This window comes from Pygocentrus nattereri, chromosome 5, assembly GCF_015220715.1.
Source record: "Pygocentrus nattereri isolate fPygNat1 chromosome 5, fPygNat1.pri, whole genome shotgun sequence".
Classification (NCBI taxonomy): domain Eukaryota; kingdom Metazoa; phylum Chordata; class Actinopteri; order Characiformes; family Serrasalmidae; genus Pygocentrus; species Pygocentrus nattereri.
In genome coordinates, this window is record NC_051215.1 from 20892150 (window position 1) to 20918492 (window position 26343).

The 26343-nt window shown below is 41.6% G+C and overlaps 1 protein-coding gene and 1 long non-coding RNA gene across 2 annotated transcripts; one reads left to right on the forward strand and one right to left on the reverse strand.

Moving 5' to 3' along the window:
- Positions 1 to 446: 446 nt before the first annotated feature.
- LOC108430274 (zinc finger CCCH domain-containing protein 6) lies at positions 447 to 20794 on the reverse strand. Its single transcript, XM_037538787.1, has 12 exons — positions 20335 to 20794; positions 14155 to 14374; positions 13283 to 13405; positions 12093 to 12300; positions 10552 to 10703; positions 9709 to 9837; positions 9498 to 9614; positions 8129 to 8236; positions 7807 to 8024; positions 5674 to 6098; positions 4956 to 5135; positions 447 to 3637 (listed from the first exon to the last, which is right to left on the reverse strand). Exons 1-12 carry the CDS (start codon positions 20418 to 20420, stop codon positions 2130 to 2132), a joined length of 3474 nt encoding a protein of 1157 aa, XP_037394684.1. The 5' UTR covers positions 20421 to 20794; the 3' UTR covers positions 447 to 2129.
- A 91-nt stretch (positions 20795 to 20885) lies between these two features.
- On the forward strand, positions 20886 to 25666 carry LOC119263507. Its single transcript, XR_005130319.1, has 3 exons — positions 20886 to 21035; positions 22316 to 22423; positions 25462 to 25666. It is a non-coding gene; the product is annotated as an uncharacterized LOC119263507 (long non-coding RNA).
- Positions 25667 to 26343: the final 677 nt, after the last annotated feature.

Genomic DNA, 26343 nt, shown 5'->3' on the forward strand with positions numbered 1-26343 from the left:
TTTTATATAGGTATAACTGCTAGGCTATAAAATATAGGCATCATGGGAAAACTAATGGAGAATGCAATCTTTCTGAAAGTGTCCCACATTTAGAACTGTATTATTTTTTTTAATTCCCATATAAGACATGATTCTGACTAGCACTTTCTGCATCTGACTGACCTCGTGCCTTGCTCTTTGTAATGTGGAAGGGCTTGAGACAACCTGAGCCAAACTCTGAAGCAGCAAAGGCAGCTTCCCTTTGCTTTCAGTGGAAAAAGAACCTCCTCATCCACAGAGCACAGGAGCAGCTGAATCCTGACACAGACGACCTGGGCCTCCGCAAGACTTCACGGCATCCTGCGGCACCCAGCCTCGTTCCATCCATCAGTGTCCTTGAGAGACATAAATAAAGTGTTCAACCCATTTAATACTTTCAATAACACACACACACACAACGCAGAAAACAATTTCAAAACACATAATTTTCATTTTATTTAAGACACAATAAAAAAACAAAAAAGGCAAAGTAACGTGACCAACAGCTACCAATGTCTTTTCTTCAAGAGGTAAACAAATCAGTACAGCAATACCAAAATAAAACAACACATAACACAATAAAACCATTAACCAAAATGTGGTAGAAGATTTCAAGACGTTAAGTGTCTCCTTGATTTCACTGTCTCTTCAGCACAAAATATCAGAGATGATTGTAAAATGTGCTTCGGGGGGGAGGAAATAAACGTTTTTTGTATATTAGCCTTTTGTTCACATACACTTTTGAATAATTACAAGCTTAGCACAGTATTATTTTGTAAAAATGTGTTATAATCTTACCACAGCTTCATGAAATACATAGATCTAAGATATTTATATTTAACCGTGTACCACGACACTTCCCTTTCGATCGCACCATGACCCTCATATGCCTGTAGTTACATCTGTACAACCGCAAAGTCTCTGCTCAACTATGAAATTTACTGAGAACACAGTGATACGCAGCATTCTGAGTAAATTTCAAGTACTATGTGTCTAATCTCTATAACTATATGTGGCACTGTAATATATACTTTCATTATGCACAGGAGAACAAAAGAATCTGTTACCATGTGGCAAAGAAAAGTGTACATACAAAACAAATATAAATAAATACGAAAATAGATGACAAATATACAGTGAATTTCAGACTGAATGAAGGTTCTGTGAAGGTGCTGGGGAGGACGGTTCACATTGTGCACATATTTTTTATTGTTTTCAATGGGTGAGACATTTTGTGCGCTAGGTGCCTAGAGTAGTGTACCTCAAGTGGAGTACATCTATGTCATGAGTGTTTATCAGTGCAGACCATTCAGATCAAAAGTAAGGCCGGCTTATTACAGTTGTGATGGAGACAGTTATTGAGATTGCAGGAGCATAAATCATAACTTTAAAGGCCAAATCCTACATTTTATTTTTTTATAAAATATTTAACATTTGTGTGGTTTTATTTACCAGTCATACATCAATTTTGACATGATCTTTTTCCAACCTCTGTTTATCTCATAGAATCAAACAGCCTGTTTTTTGTCACTGTGCCTTTGACTGATATATGTAAATGAGCTCTGTTCCGACTGGCTGCATCATATTAAAAGCACATGGAGCCAAAACACTCCTTATAATGTCAGTGTGAGCAGGCAGAGCTAAACTGCTATCTGCTGGACAGGTGAACGTATGTAAATGAGCTTGTCCGTAGCTTAGTTTTCATATATGGACTCCAAACCGGGTGTAAGCGGCACCTTCTGAAACTTCAACAATGTTTACATCATACTTATCATACTTACATCAAAGAGGGAGCAAAGGAGATTGTTTTCCATGATATAGGCGCTTTTTAAAAAAACAGGAGCATTTTAAGGTCTTCACACTGAATTTTCCACTCTCAGTTCAGCTTGGGTTTGCTCACAGCACAATGATTGCTTGGTAGCAGTACTAACTTATTGAAATGATGGCTTGCGAGTACAGTGAGGTGGACCTCACCTGCACAAGAGTTTTTGTGATTATTTTATTATGTGACCAAAAATTAAGTCTTGCCTAATTTTAGCAACCTAAGTGACTGAAAAAAAAAGAAAAGATAAGAACACAGCAACGTGAACCTCCTCCCCGACACAGCATATTTACTGACAGAATGGTGAGGCCGTGGGGTCAAAAGTCTTAAAAACGTCCCTCAGTGGCCGGTCCTTCTTGTCCTCTTCCTTGTCCCCTTCCTCTTCCTCTTCCTGCGCCCCAGCAGTCTGTCCGCTCTGCCTGTTTTGTCGAGGGTCCGTATAAGCCGGGCGTATCAACCCTGCCAGCGCCGGAATGGGCAAGTTATGCATAGCAGGTGCTGCCACAAGGACAGGTGAGCAGGCAGGTGCAGGTACTACTGTGGGCTCGGGCTGACCTAGCAGGCAGTCAGTGTTCCTGTCTGGGTCTTCGTCAGCCTTCTTTTCACCTACTTGTGGTGGTGACGAAGCTTGTGGAGGTGGGGGGCTCTCTTGCTTCTGCAGCTGCTTCAAGATGCCTGGCTTTTTCGGGGACTCCTCGGCCTCTCTTTTCGGGGAGAGTAAGGCGTGGTTGCGAGGATCGTACAGACTGATGCCCCCAAGCAGTGTCGTGGGGCTTTCCAGTCCACTGGAAGTTGCCAGACGAGGGGCGTATGGTGGTAGCTTCTCAGAATCAGATTTTGCTGAAGCAGCTGGTTGACTAGTTGTTCCAGCGGTGCTTCGCTGCAGCCTTGGGTCCATCACCCCGACACCAGAGGAACCGTCTCTCATGGAAGGCAGTTTGGAATCCAGGCTTACAGACCGACTAACCCGGGGATCTAATGCCTTGTGGGTGCGGGGGTCTGTAGGCTTCTCTGCACTAAGACGAGACTCGAGAGTTCTGCCAGGGGGGCTACCCAGTCTAGCCGCACCCTCTTTAAGGCGAGTGGCCACCAGACGAGGGTCTGGAGGGGCCAGTGAAGATGAGGGAGTGTGGTCCGGTGGGGATGAAAGACTACGATTCAGTTGGGCATCTGCAATGAGGGGTGGCAGAGGCAGGTTGATTGAGGGCTCCTGTTTGGGGATCAGCAGGGGGATGAGGTCCTCTGGAGCCCAGACCACACTGTGAGCAAACGCTGGCCGCTGAAGGAGGATGTCGACCCGGATGTGGCTGAACTGCTTGATTTGGCATCGAGGGTCCCTTGGCATGGCTCCAGGACTGGGATCCAGCGGGATCAAGGCAGCTTTCTCTCTCAGCTCCCTCTCTCCGTCCTCGTCCTCCTCTCCCGCAGAAGGTTTCTGAGATGTGGAGGAGACTGGATGTGGGTGACGGTGAGGGTCCACCTTGGAGGAGTTAGCCTCCATTGACTTCATCTTGCGAGGGTCTCGGGCCAACCTGGGGTCGAGAACAGCATCCACGTCTCTCCTGGTGTCTGAAACGTGCTGCCGAGGGTCCAACTTCAGCCGGGGGTCATTAGACAGAGGCCTCTCCTTGTGTAGTCTGGGGTCTGCAAGGGAGGCCGGGGGAACGCCAGCCTGCTGGAGCTTGGGCTGAGGCTGCTGAGTCTTTAGCATTTCGTTCTGTTTTTTAAGAGTCTTTAAGATGGCGGTCACGCTGCTGCCATCCTCATCGTCACTGGAATACCAGTTTGTGGTTTCATCTGGAAAATATAAATTTTTACACATAAAAATGCATGCCTTATTTAATGTGCAATTATTACTCCCCTAATCCTAACTCGTTCATGTATGTGAACAAAATAAGTTTCATATATACAGTATGGCTGCCATAATGAAATTTGACATTTGTCAAATTAGACATTTGTCAAATTCAAAGAAACTTGCACCAGTGAATGCAGAAAACATACGTTCTAATGTCAAAAGCCTCAGCTGTGGCTCATAGTGTGTTCTAGCCCAATTAAACATTGTAATAAACCCAAACAAAATATTCCAGTGGAAAATGTCATTTCTTTGCAGAGGCAGAATGCAACTGCTACATCATATAGGGTGGAACGGGACAAATCAAACAAGACATCAGCTTCGCAACGTTTTAACGTTTGACAGCTTCTCGTTGCAGATTAAATAAATGTATCAGGAAACCAGCTAGGGTGATTATAATTGCAAATAAGCACATGCAAATTCATCTCTAAATTATCGATGTTCATCTTAAATCTTTCTCTTTGCTATGGTGACCAAGAGTCAACCTTCAGGGTTAAAGGGTGAATCAGCAGTTCTACATTAACTCCACCCTTTAAGAACATTTATTGTTAAACTGTGTTGAACGATCAGCAGAGCTTTATTTTACTGCAAAGGAGGATTATTTTATTATTACCTACTAGTCTGATTCAGCTCTGGAGTCACAACAGGGCAGTAAAAGAGTTGCATGTTGCCGACCTCAGGCCCGAGAGCCGTTTCACTTTCTTTGATTCTTTTGTTTTTGAAACTTTATACAAGACAGAATGTTAGGCTGGTCTTTTCCGCAGTGGTATAATAAAGAGCCGTTTGAGAGCTGATAAGAGTTGGAACTTCTGGGTGAGCCAAGCCAAAAGATCTTAGTTCAACAAAAACTGACGAAATTACCATCACTATCACACACGCAGACGTGCACGTGAACCCAGAGTCTGCACTTTAGGCTGCGATTTATTTTATTTCTCTATTTAATAACCAAACTATTCAGTCAGACAGCTAAGCTATTTGTGGTGAAAGAAATATAGGTACATTTTTAAGCATTTATTCAAAATTCCAGCACTTTTCCTACCTGGACAATACAATATTAATATTCAAGCATTTTTGAGGATTTCAAGCACCTGTACGAACCCTGATTCAATCTGTGCATCTGACTGACTGCACGACTCAGTTTCGGAACTGCCTATCAGTTGGAATAACTGATATTAATTAAATGGAGTTTGAGGGGACACCTAAATGACACACATTCAGAACTAGACAAGTACAGGGCTGTCGACTTCTTTTATCTTTCCCAACCTTTGTCTCTGCCAGAAGGTACAGGGTGCGGCCCGTCAGGTCTGTGCGAGTCGGAGTCCTGCTGGTTTTGGTTCAGGTGAAGAAGCAGGGCCTTCTGGACAGCAGGCAAGAAGTCCTGCATGCCATGGGACTCGGCACTGCTCTGCTGGGAGTCCTGCACAGACCCAGACAGTCCCTCTTCTGAGGAAAAGAAGAAAAGAGAGACCATTATAGGCTACACATGAAAGCTTTTAAAGAACTGTCAATAACAAATTAAAAGGTATCCAGGGCCCAACAGCATCATGCAAATCAGCGTTTCCAATACATAATGTACACTTGGCCGCTCCCCAAGGCATACAGACAGCCAACCAAGCATATCTTGTCCTATTTCAACAATTTCAATAACAACTGCTCTGTGAGGGTCCATGGGGTTCCTGACCACTGAAGAACAGGTTGAAAGAGGGCTAACAAAGTATCAGAGAAACAGATGGACTACAGTCTGTAACTGTAGAACTACAAAGTGCACCTATATAGTAAGTGGAACTGCTAAAATGGACAATGAGTGTAGAAACAAGGTAATGCCTGATCGGTGTGATTAAAATAGCACCTCTTAAGATTGCAAAATTACACGCTGTCAAATTGCAATTTTGATATAAAACCAATTTATCATTCAGCCCTCCTTTTAATTCCTACTAAATGTTTCTGAAATGTAAACAAAGCAGTCAAATCTGAGGCCTACCTCCGAGCCCAAGCGACTGGCTGCTGAACAAGTTTCTGAAAAATTCGGAGGGCATCTGACCCATCTTTTTAAAGGGCACGTTCATCTGCGTGTCAGGCACAGACTGAAGTGATGCACCCTGCTGGTTCATCTGAGGATCCTGATGGTTCATTTGCTGCAGGTTGCCATGAAAGTGTTGACCTGGGAGTCCAGGAAGAGGAAAGGAAGGGCCCTGCCCAAATCCTTGAGACTGTGGTTGTCCTGGGGGGCTCTGAGGAAGGCCCGGGCCTGGGAAGTGAAGGGAAGGGCCACCCATGGACCCAGGGGACCCTGTAGGTGGTGGATGATTATTGTGGCCTGGGGACATCATGTTACCAGCCTGCAGGTCCTCTGAAGCACCACAGAACTGTCCAGGAGGGGGAGAGGTACTGTTGTAGAAATTGGGCCTGAAAAGGAAAACGGGCGTAATCAGCAAGGGCTCATCTCTCCACAGACACTACCAGCTAACTGGGATGGACGGATGGACAGGTAGGTAGGTACATAGACGGATGGGTAGATATATGATAGACAAATGGGTAGACAGATAGACGGATGGGTACACAGATAGCTAGATAGATGGGTAGATAGATAGATAGATAGATAGATAGATAGATAGATAGATAGATAGATAGACAGACAAACAGACAGATAGATAGATAGATGGATGATATATAGATAGATGGGTAGGTAGGTAGGTGGGTAGATAGACAGATATATAGACAGACAGATGGGTAGGTAGATAGACGGATGGGTAGATAGATGGGTGGGTAGGTAGGTAGGTAGATAAATGGGTAGATAGATGGTAGGTAGGTAGGTATATAGACAGATAGATCGATAGATAGATCGATAGATAGATAGATCGATAGATAGATAGATAGATAGATAGATAGATAGATAGATAGATAGATAGATAGATAGATAGACAGACAGACAGATAATTGGGTAGATATATGGATGGGTAGATAGATGGATGGGTAAGTACAGACAGATAGATGGGTAGGTAGGTAGGTACACAGATAGATAGATGTTTAGATAAACAGATAGATAAATATTTAATTAGATAGACAGACAGATAGATGTTTGATTAGATAGATAGATAGATAGATAGATAGATAGATAGATAGATAGATAGATAGATTTTATTTGATAAACGTAAATACGTAAATTTTATGTAAATATGTAAATAATTTGTCTTTGCTTTATTTGTTTTTAAAATGAACGAAAGTTTCTAAATAATTCCATATATTTTCAAAAAAATCTGCATAAGTAACTGGTTCAGATGTAAACAGAGTCATTCAGAGTGGTTTGGTGTGAAACGCTCCGTTCTAGATAAGCTTACAGAGTCAGAACTGTTCACAGTGGTGGTGATAGGAACCAGACGTCCCCCTCTAAAAGTTCCCTCACAGAAAATTCCTATTTGAATTGGTTATGAATTCACGGCCTGATGACTGAGATGCTGTACAAATAGTACAAAGTGCAAACGTAAGTGTGCAAAAAAAAAGATTATTTAACCAGCTGTGATCTGTGAGTTTACACAGTCAGATAACATGAGCACAGCAGTTACTAAGGTGAAGGGATACATGCAGGGTGCTGTGTGGCCACAGTCCCCAAAGAAAACTTATTCCAGATTTTCCACTATTTTCCATCATTAACATTCCATATAAACTCAGAAGACTCACTGGTGGTTCTGAATGGTAAATAAAATGTCTACATTTGTGTTGTAGTCATGGCGACCCATCACCACTGTAAAGATGTCTGAACCATTTCACACCAAACTGCTCTGAATCACTATGAATTGTGCAGAAACATAGAAAAAAAAACATGTAAATACCTTTGCTTAACTAGCTGTCAACACTTCAACTCTTAACTAATGACAACAGCTTACGCTTGAATAAAAACACTGCTCACTGCTGCCCTCTACAGTAAAAAGTTAGAACATTTAAGCTTTATTTTATTTACATGCTTTTGCCTCAACCCTTACATATAAAAACACACTTATTTCGAAATAAAATGAGTCACAACTGCTTTTAGCGCAACTTACTGCACAATTATACTGTTACATTATTATATTATTATTGGGCAATTGCTTAATAATTGTGACAGGTCTAGAGGTACCTTAAAGCAATCTTCTGGGCTAAGTCCACAGTTGGCTGCACTTTGATCTCAAACAAAGAGGGGATCTTCTTGCTGCCGTCCTGCACATTCCCCAAGCCAGGTGTAGGCAGGAGCCCAACCCCTGGAGGTGGTTTGGGCAAGGGAGCTATACCCTGCTTCCTCAGGTCCTCCAGTTCCAGCTCATCCTCGTGGGCATGGTCGTCATCAGTGTTCAAGATCTTGAAAATAAATAATAAATAAATAAATAAAACATGCCTAAAAATGTAGGGGAATCCAATTGACATGGTTGTTTTACATCAAAGAATAGTCAGTTTGCTCTTACCTTGTCTAACAACTCCTTGGTGACCTCAGTCAGAGGATCATGAGAGAATTTGCAGTTGTCGCCCTGGTAGCACTTTGCTCCTGTGTGGAAGAACTTACAGGGATATTCATTTGCAGGCTTATGTAAAGGATCAATACAAAAAAAGAGAGAAAAAAAAAAACACCATTTCATATAGACTAAATCCAGGAGTGCACTGTGTGATTTCAGCCCGTTTTTAAGACTGATTTGGTCGGAGCCGGCTCAATTTCATGATCAGGCCGAATTTCAGCTTCATTGGCCGTCGTTTGTGGTGCAGTGTGAGAGGGGAAACTGCCCAAACGAGCTCAGACTGTGCAGTCGGACGACTGGATGGATTTCTGACATGTCAGAAATTGTGGTCACTTGTCTTACAGTGTGAGGAGCCTCACAAACTGATATCTCAATGTCGCACCCAAAACCACACACTCCTGCATGGAGGCAAGTCCAGATTTGCGGCACCAGCGTCCACATATGACAACTTTGCTACGTCTGACCGAGTTGAATTGAGAAAGGGTTCTTCAGACTGATGGAGAAAGTGCTACAGATGGTTCTACTATATATAGCATCTTTTTGAAAATGGGCTCTATAAAGCACCAAAAAGGGTTCCATTCTGGTTATGATGTTAAGCTTGCAACAATAAAGGAACCCATTTTGGTGCTTTATAGAATCAACTGCTGCACATTTTCCATCAATCCGAAGAACACTTTCACCATGCAAAGAACCATTTAATCATCCAACAGGTTCTTTGAGTGTTCACGGTTCTATAAAGAATCCTTGAAGAACCCTCTTTTTAACAGTGTAGTTTACGGAAGAGTTTGGATTGAACTGTATTTTCAAAACATGTAAATTTTTCACTATTTTCCATCATCAACATTCCACATAAACTCAGGAGACTCGTGTAGGTTCACTGGTGGTTCTGGATGGTAAAAATTAAATGTCTATATTTGTGTTGTAGTAATGGCAACTCCTGGTTCCAATCACCATCACTGTAAAGAAATCAGAGTCTCTACAATCAACCATTTCACACCAATGAATGAATGATCCTGTGGCTGGTGTAGTGTAGTGGGTAACACCTCTGTCTTCTACGCCATATACTGGGGTTCAGTCCCTGCCTGGGAAAACACCCAATAAGAGTACTTGGGCATGACTCCTAACACTACCTTCGCCTACCTGTGTAAAATGACCCAACTGTAAGTCACTCTGGATAAGCGCGTCAGCCAAATGCCGTAAATGTAAATGTCTACATTTCAACCACTGATTTAGGCAATTTAAAAATTGGTGGAAGTGTCCTTTAAGTCTTATCGAACTCTATTCTAAAGTAAAGATTAGTCCCTGACACACATTCAAGGATATTGTGCATGTAAATGCAGTTCTCTCCTTTAGTGCAGTATCCCTGGACGTAGAACTTGCAGAGCTCTTTCTTCTTCTCCGGGATGACATTGTCATGCTCAAACTTGCACTGATCCCCCTGAACAGAGATGATCATAATTCATAATCACTTCCATGCAAAACACAAACGTTAACCAACATGCTACCCAGAACAGGCATTGAAACTGATCTACCTTAATGCATCTGCCCTCAATGAAATACTTGCAGATGTTTCTCCCGTTGTGCTCCACTGTGTGCTGGTTGATGAACTCTTGACTCATGATGGGACGTTTTTTTTGGAAGGTTTGCTGGCCTTTGGCTTCCTGTAAGGATCACAAGATCATAGTAATTGAAATACACCGATCAGGCATAACATTATGTCCATCATTATGTCCATCTGTTTCTTTGCATACTTTGTTAGCCCCGTTTTATCCTCTTCCTTAGTGGTCAGGACCCCCATGGACCCTCACAGACAGGTACTATTTGGGTGGTGGGTCATTCTCAGCACTGCAGTAACACTGATGTGGTGGTGGTGTGTTAGTGTGTATTGTGCTAGTACGAGTGTCCACTCACTGTCCACTCTATTAGACACTCCTACCTTGTCGGTCCACCTTGTAGATGCAAAGTCATAGCTCATCTACTGCTGCACAGTTTATGTTGGTCACCCTCTAGTCCTTCATCAGTGGTCACAGGCCACTGCTCACAGGACGATGTTGGCTGGATATTTTTGGTTGGTGAACTGGTCTCAGTCCAGCAGCAATAGTGAGGTGTTTAAAAACTCCAGCAGCACTGCTGTGTCTGATCCACTCGTACCAGCACAACACAAACTAACACACCACCACCACGTCAGTGTTACTACAGTGCTGAGAATGATCCACCACCCAAATAGTACCTGCTACAAAGTGCACCTATATTGTAAGTGGAGCTGATAAGGTGGACAATGAGCGTAGAAACAAGGAGGTGGTCAGAATGTTACGCCTGATTGGTGTATAAATCTATTACTATTGAAATCTTCACAGTCCGCTTGAGAACCTCACCACTTTCACTCCATCTCCACCTTCTCCATGCTCTCCACCTCTGCCTCGTCCTCGACCCCAGGTCTTGCTCTTCAGTTTCTTGTTCTTGTTGAGGGCGCCGTGCCCCCGGCCCAAGCCCCCTCCGCCACGGCCTCGGCCTCGCAGCCCACAAACTGAGACAGATGAGAGCAGAGGTTAGGGTGAGGTTGTAATACCACAATAGGTCAACAACAGGTTTTAAGAATACATTATATGTCAAAATTATTTCTTTTTTCCTGACATCTGATAAACTAAATACATTTTTAAAAAATACTGTCAAAAATTATGAATATAACAATTTAGAGGGATGGCAATATGATAACAATGTAATATCACGGTAGTATCAGAATGAGCTGGGGCAAGGGAGGAAGTTGTGGCGGACGACCATGAGCCTGGACTAAGCGGAAAAATATGATGATGATGTAATATCATGATAATTCAAGACGTTTTCATGATACATGATCAAAAACAATGAATGCAATAACTTGTATTCGACATCTCACACACTGTGCTGCGGTAAGCATGATTAAAGGGTTCTCTGCATCATGAAAATGTTCTTCAGATGCTTCTGTATAGACCCTCTTTGAAAAGAGTTCTACAGAGCTAAACATTTTTTAGGAGTGTACATTAGAAGACAATGAAGATTCTCTTAAGAGAATGTTTGAAAATTTTAAGTTTGTTTTGAGGACTGCATTTAAGAACACTCTTATGAACTTATCTGTGTTTGTCTTAAGAACCTCAAGTTTTTTCTTAGAAGAAAGCTTCTGTGAATTTGGTCCCGGTTTGCCATCATTCGTCTACCACAAATGTGAATGCAGCATAAATCGAGGTAAACACAGGACTAATTATGCTGCAACTGTAATCACACATGCCAATGAACGCCGGAGGATCAGCTTCGTCTTCACCAACATCACAGGAGCCATCAACAAGCTATACTGGCCGACAGCTGGGCTCATCACCCAGAATGTGTTCAAGCTGTAACCAGTTTTTGGTTCAAGTCCTGGGATTCTTTAAACTTTGCTTTCAGATCGTTAGCTATTCTTTGACGCTGCAGCTTTGTTCTCCTGCGGCCATGTTCGGACATATCTTTCTAAATCTTTTCGATTGAGAGTGTTTGCAATAAGAACCTTGTCATTTTTTGGTACAGCAAAATCAGCGTAAATGTTTGAGTCTCAGCAATGTGAAATTACGAATGTCGAGTATGATTGATGGAAAAGTCGCATGAATTCCGATCCGGCTGTTCAAACTGAGTCGCACTGCTGCAGATTGGATACGGATTTCAGTACCACATATGAAAGTGTCTCAAATATAAACCAAACATGTCAGATTCAGTGTTTATCTGTTCAAACACATCTGTGTCACATATGACGTAAAAGATCAGATTTTGACCTGCTGTGAACAAGGCCAAAGATATAAGCAGCCGTTAAAATAAGTGAGCTTCGAAACATTAAATTCTTAATTTGCCCACAACTGAAATATGAGCAGATTGTTTAAACATTCACACGTGAACAGACAGAACTTACACTGCTGTCCTTTCAGGCTGGGTCTGTGCTCTTTCGACGATCTGGTCTGGCTGGACGCTGTTGACTCTTTTGCTAGTTTGTACTTGGACAGTTCCTCACTGAAGTCATCCTGGTCTTCGTCGTAGTCATACTTGTCCTCACTCTCGCTGTTTCTGCACTTAGACGATCTCGGTGGTTTTCCATGACCACCACTGTGCTCGTGCTCATGCTAGAGACAAGCAGTTGCGCATCAAAACGAGAACACGGATGCGGGAGAGACGGGAGGAGGTGTAGGCCTGTCACGATTACCACATAATTGCTAAATTTCAGTGATTTGAGCGAACACATTTAATAAAAGAGCCTCTATTATTTATTTCTCTTGTATGTTATAAGGTTCATTTACAAGATATGTGTACCAAAAACTGCCAGAATTAATTTTACCTCCATCTGTTTTTATTTAACAGAGTATTTCTGTCTCTTTGGCTTCAAGACTGATGTATGTAAACAGGTTCGGTCCTGATTTGCTGCCTTGTTATTCAAAAAGCAGCCTAGACTGCAACATTCCTTGTAACAAAGGGGAATTCCACCAGGTTTCAAAACTCTCTTGATATTTAAATGGTTAATATGTAAGCATATATATTTCTTTTATTCATATCTCTTTTTATTAATATAAATGTACACAAGTGTAACACACCCTCTACAGAGAACCTCTGAAGATTTTAATAACAGTTACTGCTTATTTTCTAAATTTAACATGTTGGGGACAAAAAATAAAACATAAATTGGGGCCGGTGCAAAAGTTAGGGCACACATTGTCTCATGATGTATGATATTTGCGTATATCGCTGCTGTTGGAACAAAACCTTATATCTCCATTTTTGCTCAATTTGTCCTTTACATTGCGTGCACCAACAGAAATGACCCAAAATTTCTGTCTGGCTCCTTTGACTTACATTAAAAGTAGAGTATGTTTTTCCTTATCCTGTGAAGTTTGGAGATACAAGGTTTTGTGCAGACAGCAGCGATATACACAAATATAATCAGACACATATTTTATGATTCTTTTGCATAAAGTGAACAGGAAAAGACAATTACACTGTTAACTGCAATTATTTATATGACAATTAATAATCAGCTAAACGTGATGATCGTGACAGGCCTTGGGTGGAGACTAACTGTGAATGTGATGGATAAACACAAATTGGTCTTACGCGTGTATACTGTCCATCGTAGTCACGGTATGAGCCTTTGCTCTTCTTGCTCTTGGATCTGTCTTGATGGTCATAATCAGAGTTGTAGCTGTTGGAGCTGGAGTCACTGGAAGGGGAGTGATGCTGAGAGACGGGAGAGTGGAAAAGTGAGACAGAGAACACAGAGGCTTTGTTAACACAGCAGGTCAAAGGGGCCCAAATCTGATCTTTTTCTTCGTGTGATACAGATGTGTGTTTGTGTGTCAGTGTGAACAGATAAACACACTAAATCTGACATTTTCAGTTCCAATTCGAGATATTTTTATATGTGGTACTGAAATCCGACACAGATTTGATTTTCATTCCGCGATGCTGAGACTCAAACATCTGGGTTAATGTTTCTATACCAAAAAATTATTAGAGACTCATTCAAAACCCTCTGCGTTTGAAGAGATTCCTAAAGAAATGTCTGAACACGGCCACAGGAGAACGAGGCTGCAACGTCAAATAACAGTTAAAAGTCTGAAAGTGAAGTTTACTCTTTTTACAGCTCGAACAGAATCTGGGTGATGAGCCCAGCTGTCAGTCAGTGAAGCTTCATGGTGGCTCCTGTGATGCTGGTGAAGATGAAGCTGATCCTCTGGGAGCGACTAGCATTCATTGGGGGTCATGATTGTTTACCTCTGGATGAGCCGTGAAGCAGCATGACGCTCTGTTCTTTTGAGCATGTGGGTGAGTTTAGGAGCTGATCTGTTCAGACTGTCGCATACAGATCACAAAAGATATTGTTCAGATTTGGTGAGAAAATCAGATTTGCGCCACTTTTACCTGCTGTGTGAACGTAGCGAGAGACACAGAGAGAAAGATCTGAGAGAAGAGAGAGGTCAGCATACCTTCTGTCTGTCCCTTCTCCTCCTTTTGGACTTGCGCTTCTCTTTTATTTTCTTGTGTCTCTTATGGGAGTGCCGATGTGCTTTATCTTCTTTGTCCCGTGCTTTTTCTCTGTCTTTATCTTTCTCTGCAACTTCTTGTTCCACCTTGTTTTCCTCTTCTTTTTCGTCAATGCCAATCCCTTCGTCGTCTATCTCTCCATCCTCCAGCTCACCATCTTCCCTTTAAACATCAACAAGGCACTCATGAGCAGGACATAAAGGAAAACAATGTGAACACTCGAGTTCAGCTACTTGACCCTCAGCATCAACAAAATGGTGTTGTCTCAGGAAACTCGTTTCAACTATTTATCTCAGAAGTAAGATTGTTTTTTGACAGTAAAAACAATACATAATATATATGTACAAATACATGTACACCGATCACACATAACATTATGACCACCTCATGCTCACTGTCCATTTTATCAGCTCCGCTTACTCTACAGGTGCACTTTGTAGTTCTACAATTACAGACCGTAGTCTGAAATCAGAAATCTGTTTCTATGATACTTTGTTAGCCCCTTTTACTCTTTTCTCCAGTGGTGAGGGACCCTCACAGAGCAAGTACTATTTGGGTGGTGGATCATTCTCAGCACTGCTGTAACACTGATGGGGCGGTGGTATTTTTTTTTGTGCGTGTTGTGCTGGTCTGAGTGGATCAGACACAGCAGTGCTGCTGGAGTTTTTAAATACCTCAATGTCACTGCTGGACTGAGAAAAGTCCACCAACCAAAAATATCCAGCCAAAAGTGTCCTGTGGGCAGCGTCCTGTGATGACTGATGAAGGACTAGAGGATGACCAACACACACTGCGCAGCAGCAGATGAGCTATCGTCTCTGACTTTACATCTACAAGGTGGACTGACAAGGTTCTGTGAGGATCCATGGGGGTCCTGACCACTGAAGAACAGGGTAAAAGGGGGTAACAAAGTATCAGAGAAACAGATGGACTACAGTCTGTAACTGTAGAACTACAAAGTGCACCTATACAGTAAGTGGAGCTGATAAAATGGACAATAAACATAGAAACATGGAGGTGGTCATAATGTAAGCTTCTGTGAAAAGAAGGTTAATTAGCAGCTCGTATTTACGGCTTCATTCGGCTATTTCAGGACAAAAGGAGCTTTCTGTGTGATTAAGGAGTGGAGACCATGCGAGTCGCAACAACGGACGCTCAACAACTGCCTGGTTGAGAAACAGTGTGGGCAAAAATGAAAGGGAGTGATGAAGCTGTGTTACTGAATTAAAGAGGAATTTCACAAACGTTTTAATGTGTCTGCAGAGCCAGATCACTGACAGAGCAGCTGCCTGTGCCTGTGACACAGCGATGAGGTTGCACCACATACACGGACCTTACATGGTTATTAAAGTGAGAAAAGTGCCTCTTCTCCATCACAGTAATAATTTTAATATTATTTGTTAATAATATTAATTTTATTATTTACTCTAATATATCACTGCTTTTGGAACAAAACCTTGTATCTCCAAAATGGCAACTTTGCGGAAGGAAAAAACATACTTTACTTTTAATGTAAGCCAGTGGAATATATATATATATATATATATATATATATATATATATATATATATATATATATATATATTATATATATAAATAACTGTCTCATATATCCATTTTTGTTGTTTTTTAGTTATTGACAAAATGTGAAGTACCTCTTGCTCTTTACATTGTGTCACAATTTCATGATGAACTGACCAATAGAAACAGCCCAAAATGACTTGTAAAAAAAGTCTGGTTCCATTGACTTACATTAAAAGTAAAGTCTGTTTTTTCCTTCTCCTGTAAAGTTACTATTTCGGAGTTACAAGGTTTTTTTCCAACAGCAGTGATATATAAAACGTGGGTATGTGTTTGTGCACATGCGTTACTACGATATGATAGTACAAGGCTTTGTTCCGACAGCAATATATATATATATATATAGCTGTCAGAACAAAGCCTTGTATCTCTATTTTTTTTTACAGTTTTTCATTTTTTGATGTACAACCCCAATTCCAGTGAAGTTGGGACGTTGTGTAAATCATAAATAAAAACAAATTACGATTTGCAAATCCTTTTCAATCTATATTCAATTGAATACACTACAAAGACAAGATATTTAATGTTCAAACGGATAAACTTTATTTTTTGCAAATATTCACTCATTTTGAATTTGATACCTGCAACACGTTCTGAAGAAGTTGGGACAGGGGCAACAAAAGACTGGGAAAGTTGAGGAATTCTCAAAAAACACCTGTTTGGAACATTCAAAGACGCAAAGTGAAAAAGTGTCCTGTGGTCTGACGAGTCCACATTTCAAATTGTTTTCGGAAATAAAGAGTGCAGGTACTAGATTGGCCTGCCTACAGTCCAGACCTGTCTCCCATTGAAAATGCCTGGCACATTATGAAGCGCAAAATACGACAACGGAGACCCCGGACTGTTGAGTAACTGAAGTTGTACATCAAGCAAGAATGGGAAAAAATTCCACCTTCAAAGCTTCAACAATTAGTGTCCTCAGTTCCCAAACACATATTGAGTGTTGTTAAAAGGAAAGATGATGTAACACAGTGGTAAACATGCCCATGTCCCAACTTCTTCAGAACGTGTTGCAGGTATCAAATTCAAAATGAGTGAATATTTGCAAAAAACAATAAAGTTTATCCGTTTGAACATTAAATATCTTGTCTTTGTAGTGTATTCAATTGAATATAGATTGAAAAGGATTTGCAAATCATCGTATTCTGTTTTTATTTATGATTTACACAATGTCCCAACTTCATTGGAATTGGGGTTGTAATTTGAAAAAAAATTCTGTAATTTGAAAAATCTACCCATTTTAATGTGTTAGAACGACTGATGGTGCGATTTCACAGTCATCACGGGGGACTTTAACAACAAAGTGATGAGGCTGCATCACATAAACGGAATTTACATAGTTATTAAAGCAGGAAAAGCGCCTGTTCTTCATCGAACACCCATGAAGGAATGGCTCTGGGGTCTTAAACCTTAACAAGAAGCAACTCATCGATGACTACACAGTGAAATATCGTACTAAGACGACTTTCGGCAACTGAACAGTATTTCAGACACATGATAATAATGTTAGAAGAGCACATTTCATGGAAAACTGATTTTTTTTAAATAACCAGACTAAAAAGATGGTTCTTCAAGGGTCTTTTGGGAAAGAAAATGGTTCTATATAGAAACATGAACATTCAAAGAACCCTTTTATCTATACAGACCCATTTTCTTGCTGTTTGTGACATCACAAAAACAGTTAATTCAAAACAAACTGTTCTTGCAGTTCATTTTCTGTGGGAGTGAAACTGTTCATATAATACATATTAAAAAAAAATTTTTTTTTTGGTTCTTCAAGGGTTCTTTAGTAAAGAAAATTGTTCTATATAGAACCTTGAACACTTAAAGAACCATGTGCGTGCTCAAAGGGTTCTTTTCATGGTGAAATTGGTGAAATCGTGCTTCACACTGACAGAGAATGTGCATTGTGTATTATGGATCTATCTAGAACCTTTTAAAAAAAGGGTTCTGCTACTGCTATGATGGTAAACACAGATGAACTCTTTTTGTGGCCATACAGAAACCTAAACAGCACATTCTCCAACAATGTGAAGAACCATTTAATCATGCAGAGAGTTCTTTGAGTGTTTGTGGTTCTACACAGAACCATTTTCTTATTTATTAAATGTGAAGGTAACGTGTAAACATACCATTCCCCGCCCAGTGGAAAATACACTACAAAAACATTTTGTTAGACTGTTTTTGTGATGTCACAAACATTTATATATATCCTCCTATTCAGCTGACGGCAGCTTTGCCCATTCGTTCTTAAGTTACAATGAGTGTTTTCTGCCCAGGCTGCTTTTTAAATTAACCACAACACAGAGCAGCCAATCAGAAAAGATGTCATTTACATATTCATGTCTTAAAGGCACAGTAACAGCCTGAGATAAAGAGAGGTTGGAAAATGGTCATGGAAAATTAAACATGACTATTTTTGGGACATAAAGCCCCAATAACAATCAGTGAGCATTAAGGGGAAAAAATAATTGCAAAAAAATAGGATATGGGCCCTTTAATAATCACCTCCCTTACCAATTAACACCATTAAGCAAAACAACTCAGTTTTAGGGATTCTCACTCCAGGGTGATATTCTACAAAGCAGGATTGCTCTGTCCAATGGGAATGTCCCTCAGCTCTTTTCTTATTGGACAGGCTTAAGTTTGGGCTTAAGTAATCTATCTAAACTGAGAAATCCTACTTTGTGGAATGCCTCCCAGGATACGTATAAGAACGCAATTCCAGAGGCAGTGCATGTAAACAACAGGAAAAGAACTATGTCTGCATTGTGGGCCAGAGGTTGTGGACTTTAACCTTCCCAACGCATCTAGTCACTGCAAACTTGCTTCTGAGCAATTAAAGCAAAACTCCTTGCTCCAGAACACACTTAAAGGGGAATTCCACTGCTTTTTCAAAATTTCTACTTAACTCAGTGTGTGAGGTGTAATCAGAGATTCAGAGGGGTTTGGTGTGAAATGGTTCAGATGTCTTTACAGCGGTGGTGATAGGAACCAGTGGTCGCCAAGACTACAACACAAATATAGACATTTTATTTACTATCCAGAACCACCAGTGAACCTACAAGAGCCTTCTGAGTTTAAATGGAACACTAATGATGGAAAATAGTGGTAAATCTAGAATAATACATTTTCTTTGGGGGCTATTTTGCCGCACACCGCCCTGCATGTATGCGCCCACCAGGAATGGAGTTTAAGTTCTCTAAACGATCATAAAACAGCGTCTCAGTCATCAGGCAGTGACTTCATAACCATTTCATGTAGGAACTTTCTGTGAGGGAGCTTTTAGAGGTGGATGTCTAGTTCCTATCACCACCACTATGAATAGTTCTGACTCGGCAAGTTTCTCTAGAACTGTTTCACACCAAACCACTCTGAACGACTCTGATTACATCTTTACTACTTAATTATGGAAAAAATCAGTGGAGTTGCCCTTCATTAACTGCAACCCCACAGGACAATCCAGCTAAAGCTTTCAAGGTGGGCTCGAATCCCTAGTCTGGATTAAAAGCACGTAAAGTCAGCACTGTACTCCTACATGCCTTTCCCTGGCACAAGGGGCGTTTTTTGCTGAGAAAGGGGGCATTTCAGGATTTGGACCTGGGGGGGCGGGGCATCCAGCATGTCACAAAAACACCCTGTAAATGTATGGGATTATTATAAAGGGCTGCCACGATAACAAATAAAGGGAGCAGTGATGAGATGAGCAGTGGGCACACACTGACCACTGTCTCTAATATTATTATTAATAATAAAAATAAAAATAACTGATTGTTGTGCTAGCAAATAAATAAAATGCATGCACTAAAAAAAAGGTACTTTGGGGAGGCCTGTTGTAACGAACTACACCGAAGGTTGTTCTTCAAGGGTTCAAAAAAAAGAATGGTTCTATTTAGAACTATGGACCATTTGCATGCTTTAATGCTTCTCTGCATGCTGAAATGGTTCTTCAAATTAATGGAGAACATGTACATGGTTCCATACAGTCCCTATAAGGGCTTTACAGTTGTTACTATCTCAAGCTTGTATACAGCAAAAGAACCTTTTCACCCTTTTTGGAGGCGTACAGAACCATTTTTATGCTTTGCATGGCGGAATAATTCTTTGGATTGATGGAGGGTGCGTTGCATATGGTTCTAGAGCCAAGAAGGGTTCTACTGTCACGTTAACCTTTTTGGTTGCTACACTGAACCACATCGAGCTGGAGGAGTGTTTCACCATGCAAGGAACCATTTAAGCATGCAAATGGCCTTGTGTATTCCAAAGAGAACCACTCCCTTTCTTAGAACCCTTGAAGAGGCATCTTCTGGGTTGGTGCTGGTGCAGCTGGTCACCCAGCAGGGTCATGCTGGTTGACCAGCATACCAGCATCCAAAACACAACATTTGCAGTTCTGTGCTGTTTTTTTTCTAGCGGGGTGTAGTTAACAGAACGAAGCCAGTGCCCTTGACGAGTGAAAGAGGCGAAAAAACATCCACTGGAACAAAAAAAAAAAAGGTAGAAATAATGCTGCACAAAAGCAGATAAGAGTGTTACTCGACCTTTCATCCCCTGCCAGCTCAGAGTCTGTCATGTTTTGGTCAAGGACGGGGTTTGGGGGGCAGGAGAAGAGGCTCACAAAAGCCATGATGGTTGTAAACGGAGCTGCCCTTTCTCCACAACAAGACTGAGAGGCATTCAGTCACTGATGGAGGCGCTGGCTGGCTGTGAGAGACGATGAAGGATTGTATATTAGTCTGGAAAAAACTCACGGTTACTCGTCTCAACAACATCAACAGTGAGACGGTTAACAGACACCATTATCCTCTCTCTTTCACTGGAGATGAGATTTTAGTGCTGTGGGCACAGCTAGGAGACCCCCAGCTTTGTTAACGTCCCGTCGGCCGGCGGCTGCCGTGGTGCGATATTGCAGACGGAAGACTGATATTACTGTTGTTGTTGTTGTTGTTATTTTTTCGCAGTCAGTATCTCCGTCAGACATGGCGCCCGTTTCACTTCTCGCAAAATGGCCGCGAAGACGACGAGCTACACTGAGCTAGACTGAGCCGGACTGAGCTAGAGGAGACGCCCCGCCCACTCGCCCGCTCGGCCAATCAGAGTAGCCATGCTTGCGCTCGAACGCGCCCCACAAGCGCCGTTCAACTGGTCGAACTGCTGGCGCGTCAAAACGTCCCCACGTCTATTGGCTGTTGTAGCTGTCAATAACACGAAGCTGACCAACGATGGAGTTCGCTCTGACAAGGTTATTAGCATAATAACTATCAATCGACGCTGTCAGGACAAAACCTCGTATTTCCAAGCACGGTAACTTTACGTCACTATTTCGAGATATTAAGTCAATAATTCAAGATAATAAGTAATTATGTTGAGAAATCAACATTTCAAGATGTTTTAAAATTAGTTTGAGAAAATAAGTCATCATCGCAAGAAGAATAAATTACTATTTGGCGATAATGCTGAAGTATTAAGTCATTATTTACAGAAAATATATAGTTATTCTGAGATACTGTACGAAGTAATGCAATTAAAAATACAAAAACTATATGTATATATGCATACGCTTTCGATTGGCCGATCTGCTGGCGCGTCACGATTTCCACAGCTGTCGTAGCTGTCAGTAACACGAAGCCGACCAATGATGGAGTTCGCTCTGAGAAGATTATTAGCATAATAACTGCCAAGGCTGTAGGGACGACACCTCGTATCTTCAAAATGGTAACTTTACAGGAGAATGAAAAACATACTTTACTTTTAACGCAAGTCAGTGGAACCAGACGTCTTTCCAAGTAATTTTGGGTCATTTCTTTTGGTCCATTCCTCATGAAATTTACACAGAATGTAAAAAGCAACCGGCACTTTCTGATTATGCCAAAAACCGAAAAACGACAAAAATACAAGGTTTTGTTCCGAGTGCAGCACAGTGTGAAAACAACTACTTTAAAATTGTGAAAACAATTCTTCTTATTTGTTTCAAAATATCGAGCATCTGAAAATAGTGTAGCAAATTTGACGTGGTGTGTTGAAATTAGGCCTACTACATTTTAAGAACGTATGATATTGAATCAACACTTCGAGATAATAATAGATAGTAATTATACTGAGATTCAAAAAAGTCAACATTTCAAGATATTAAAAAATAGTTTCAGAAAATAAGTCATTATTTCAAGAGGGATAAATTACTTCGAGACGCAAATAAGCAATTTTTTGGGGAAATACTAAGATATTACGAGATATTAAGTCACTTTTTCCAGACACTGTATGCAATAATGAGATAAAATATTTATTTATATATATATATATATATATATATATATATATATATTACCATCTTGACATATTTTCTCAAAATATTAATAGTAATATTATTACTACAGTGCTGTAAGCATTTGATTGCATTTAGAAATGAGCATCGCTAAAATAAAATTCAGCACGTGATTTTTTTTAATTATTATTTTTTTGTTTATATTATAATATGCTCTGTATTGTCTGGTTTCACATGTAACGCTGCGTTTTGGCCACTAGGTGTCACCCACATTCAAACGAATGAAATTGACGTGCAGCCCAGGTGGGAGAGCATCACCTGTTTGGTCTCTAGACTCCAGCATTTCCTCTGAAACGAAGGTGTTAATAGTGAGTCTGTGCTGCAGTGACAGCCTTTACTCTTCTGGGAAGGATTTTTTTTGTAATGCGTTTTGGCTTTTTTAATGGGTTGATATCACAGTGCAAAGGACCCTACATGGCTTAACAGGTAACCAATGGCTGATTAAATGCACCTGATGGTTTTCTAATGGGATCTAAAGTCGTTCCACAGGAAACTAGAGCCCTCTACTGGAAACCATTGAGCCAGTTCCCATTAAGCAAAACCACTAACGGTTTCTAACGGTTATTTGTAAGCAGGGCATCCAATATACGTATGTCCCACATTACACAGTCAAATTATTGCAACGGAATCATTCATATCCACAGGTTTGAACACATAGAGAAGATCATGGCATTATTAATACAGTTATTATGGCGTAAAAGCCATGTAGGATTTTCTAATATACGACCTTACTGGATAAAATCTATCAAATATGCGCAAATGTTATATTTTGTGTCACAAACCATTAAATGATGATACAAGACAGTAAAACTGTTGTTGATCACGTTTCGCAAAGACGAACTACAATGTCCGTCGAGCGGATGAGGTCAATGGCATGTACTCCACACGAAGCGACGCTGGCACAGACCCATGGGATCCCCCCCACTGCTGAAAAGTATGTTAGGGTGGTGCAGGACATGTATGAGGATAGTGAGGCAGTGGTGAAGTGAGCAGTTGGAGTGACAAATGGTTTGAAGGTGAAGGTAGGGTTACATCAGGGATCAGCTTTGAGCCCCTTCTTCTTTGCAATGGTGATGGACAGGTTGATAGATGAGGTCAGGCAGGAGGCTCCATGGACCATGATGTTTGCAGATGACATTGTAATCTGTGGTGAGAGTAGAGAGCAGGTGGAAAAGAATCTGGAGAGGTGGAGGTTTGCACTGGAGAGGAGAGGAATGAAGGTCAGTAGAGATAAGACGGAATACATGTGTGTGAATGAGAGGGAGGCAGGTGGAAAGGTGAAGATGCAAGGAGTAGAGGTCGTAAAGGTGGATCGCTTCAAATATCTTGGGTCAACCATCCAGAGCAATGGACAGTGTAGAAAAGAGGTGAAGAAGAGGGTGCAGGCAGGATGGAGTGGGTGGAGACGGATGTCAGGGCTGATGTGTGACAGAAGGATAGCAGCAAGAGTGAAAGGGAAGGTTTACAAGACAGTAGTGCGTCCTGCTATGATGTATGGTTTGGAGACTGTGGCTCTGTCTAAAAGACAGGAGGCTGAGCTGGAGTTGGGGGAGATGAAGATGCTGAGATTTTCGTTGGGAGTGGACAAGATTAGAAATGAGCAGATCAGAGGGACAGTGAAGGTGGAGCAGTTTGGAGATAAAGCCAGTGAGGCCAGGTTGAGATGGTTTAGACATGTGTTGAGGAGGAATAGTGGATATATTGGGCAAAGAATTTTGGAGATGGAGGTGCCGGGTAGAAGGAGAAGAGGTAGACCTCAGAGAAGGTTTATGGATGTAGTGAAGGTGGACATGGAGATGGTTGGTGTGAAAGTAGAGGAGGCAGTGGATAGGGCAAGATAGAGGCAGATGATCCGCTGTGGCGACCCCTAAAGGGAGCAGCCGAAAGAAGAAGAAGAAGAAGTGTGGACGTAGCACATAATTAGCGCAAAAAAAACCCCAAAAGGAAATAGGAAGAAAACAACCTCCTGAACTTGCCGTTACCGGTGGGTTTGTCTGAGAACACTTGAATGGGCTAACTACACGTTGGGGAACATTTGTAGACCCCAGACGTGGCGCTAAGTGGCACACTGATTCAAATGAGTCGATACTCAACGGCGCAGCGTCCCCAGCAGCAGCGCAGCCGGGGAGAACTCGCGTATCCTCTCAATTCACAAAGCACAGGTGCGTATGCTGGAGCAGCGGTCCTCACGGTTAATCCCAGCGATACGCAGCCCCGCTGAAGCACACAGTCCGAACTTTCCTTTAACTTTAGAAAATATAAGAATGTTTCACTAAAAAAAATCTCACCGATATATTTCCTTTTTTTCTACAGTAAACGGGTTTGGGCAGCAGGAGGCGGGCTTTACTGCTAGAGCGTGATGATTGATTGACGAGGGGAGCAGCTCATTGGCTGTTCGCGCTCACTGACGTCATGAACGTACATGAGGCGCCGTTTTAAACTCCTATTGCTCAAGTTTAAAAGCTTTTAAAATATAACAGTAGTGTTAACGTGTTTTATGATACTCACTGTTTAGGAAATGATTGCATTCTTTTCCATTTAAAATGTTTAAGCATTTATAAACTATGATTTTGCTCAAACGCTCCATAACAACCCATTAATTTTGGACTCGCTCGGGAGCGCCCTCTACCGTTTGAGAAACCTGGAAGACATCGCGGAGCAGGAATTCTCCTCGTAGGCTGGAACAGCGATCCTCACGGTTAATCCCAGCAATATGCAACCCCACTGAAGCCAATAGAGTCTGGCTGCAGACCTGCCCTCTCAGCCAGATGCACTCTCAGCCTCAGTGTCGTCACATCCACGTGCACTTTCTGCCACAATGGCAGAAGCACTGGGCAAAAGCGGCCCACGGTGACTTTTGGCAGCTGCTGCTCAACGACCTTACTCAATCCATTAAAATGTCTGTTGGTTCCTGTTGGTTTTCAGTAGTGGCTAATGGTATTTCTTTGTTTTCATGATGGGTTCATATCACAGCATGTAAAGGATTCTGATCATTTAATCAGGTCTTCTGGGACTGATTCCACATGCATTTGATAATTTCCTAATGGCCTCTTCCATCAAGCCAATTCCCATTGGGAAGCAAAACCATCAGCTTTTACTCAATACTGAATACAATGACATATAACACAACACTAAACACAGTACAGAGCAGCATATTTCTACAGTTCCCCCTTACTCTAAGAATACTCTTAACATGTATGTTCTCACAGTGTAATCAATCTATCCTTCCCTCTTATGGAGAAATGTGGCCAGTATTTGCCAGTTTCTATACATCCTAAACACTGATCTCTTTCCCTTCAGTTCACACACAGGCAAATGTGGATATAAAGTGTTTCCATGTTCATAGTAAACGACCGCCCAGTTGTCCGGCCAGACACTGATGGACGACTCACTGTTGAGCTCTCCTGCTACCCGCTTCAGACCAGCAGCCGACGCCCCAGCTACCACCACCTGCCTTGGACTAGCCACCCTACATTGGTGGAAAGAAGGAGGAAACAGGTTTCCTTATATACAATGAAAAGCTTACTTTGCTCCTCGCTAAGAATGCCAGATATAACATTAAAAAAAATTACTACTACTAATACTACTACTATTATTAATATTAGTAGTATAATAACTTTGTAGGTAGTTTGACCAGAGGAGGATGGGTCCCCCGTTGTGAGCCTTGGTTCCTCCCAAGGTTTCTTCCTGTCATGCCTTCGATGGTCTCAGATGAAAGATGGGACTCAATCTCCCAGAACACTTTGGGAGATAACATGACAGAGCCAGGAGATTCAGACTCTGGCTTGGCCTACTCCAACCCCCAGAATCCTACAACGGATCACATGACGCAACCGCAGTCCTATCAGAGATCACAATCCCCCGGACTATTGAGGATTCGCACCTGTGCCTACTTACCATGATGAGGCACTTGTGTATATAAACTCAGACTGAAATTCCTAACATTGTGAAGTATTGTTGTCATGCAGTCACTGAGTGGTCTACTTGTTTTGTTTGTGTTTTCTGTGTACCAAAATGATTTCGTGCATTTCCCGATTTGGATTTCTGCCTGACCCTTTTGTAATTTCCCTTCTTAGATCTGATCTGTGTTTGACTATTTTTGCCTGGACTCCGACTTTGATTTGTGATTTACCCTCTCTGGATATTAAATCTTATCTGCAAGCGTCTGGTACTCTGTTGCCACGTCACACTTCCTCAGCTCTGAGTTTCTGCTTGCCACTGTCACCCC

Bases quoted from the DNA above. Each gene is read 5' to 3' on its own strand.
- LOC108430274 (XM_037538787.1), bottom strand. From the start codon at position 20,420: ATGGCTTTTGTGAGCCTCTTCTCCTGCCCCCCAAACCCCGTCCTTGAC. The intron at 8,025-8,128 runs GTAAGAGCAAAC...TTTATTTTCAAG, and splicing joins CCAAGGAGTTGTTAGACAAG to ATCTTGAACACTGATGACGA. The intron at 6,099-7,806 runs GTACCTCTAGAC...TTTCCTTTTCAG, and splicing joins GCCCAGAAGATTGCTTTAAG to GCCCAATTTCTACAACAGTA.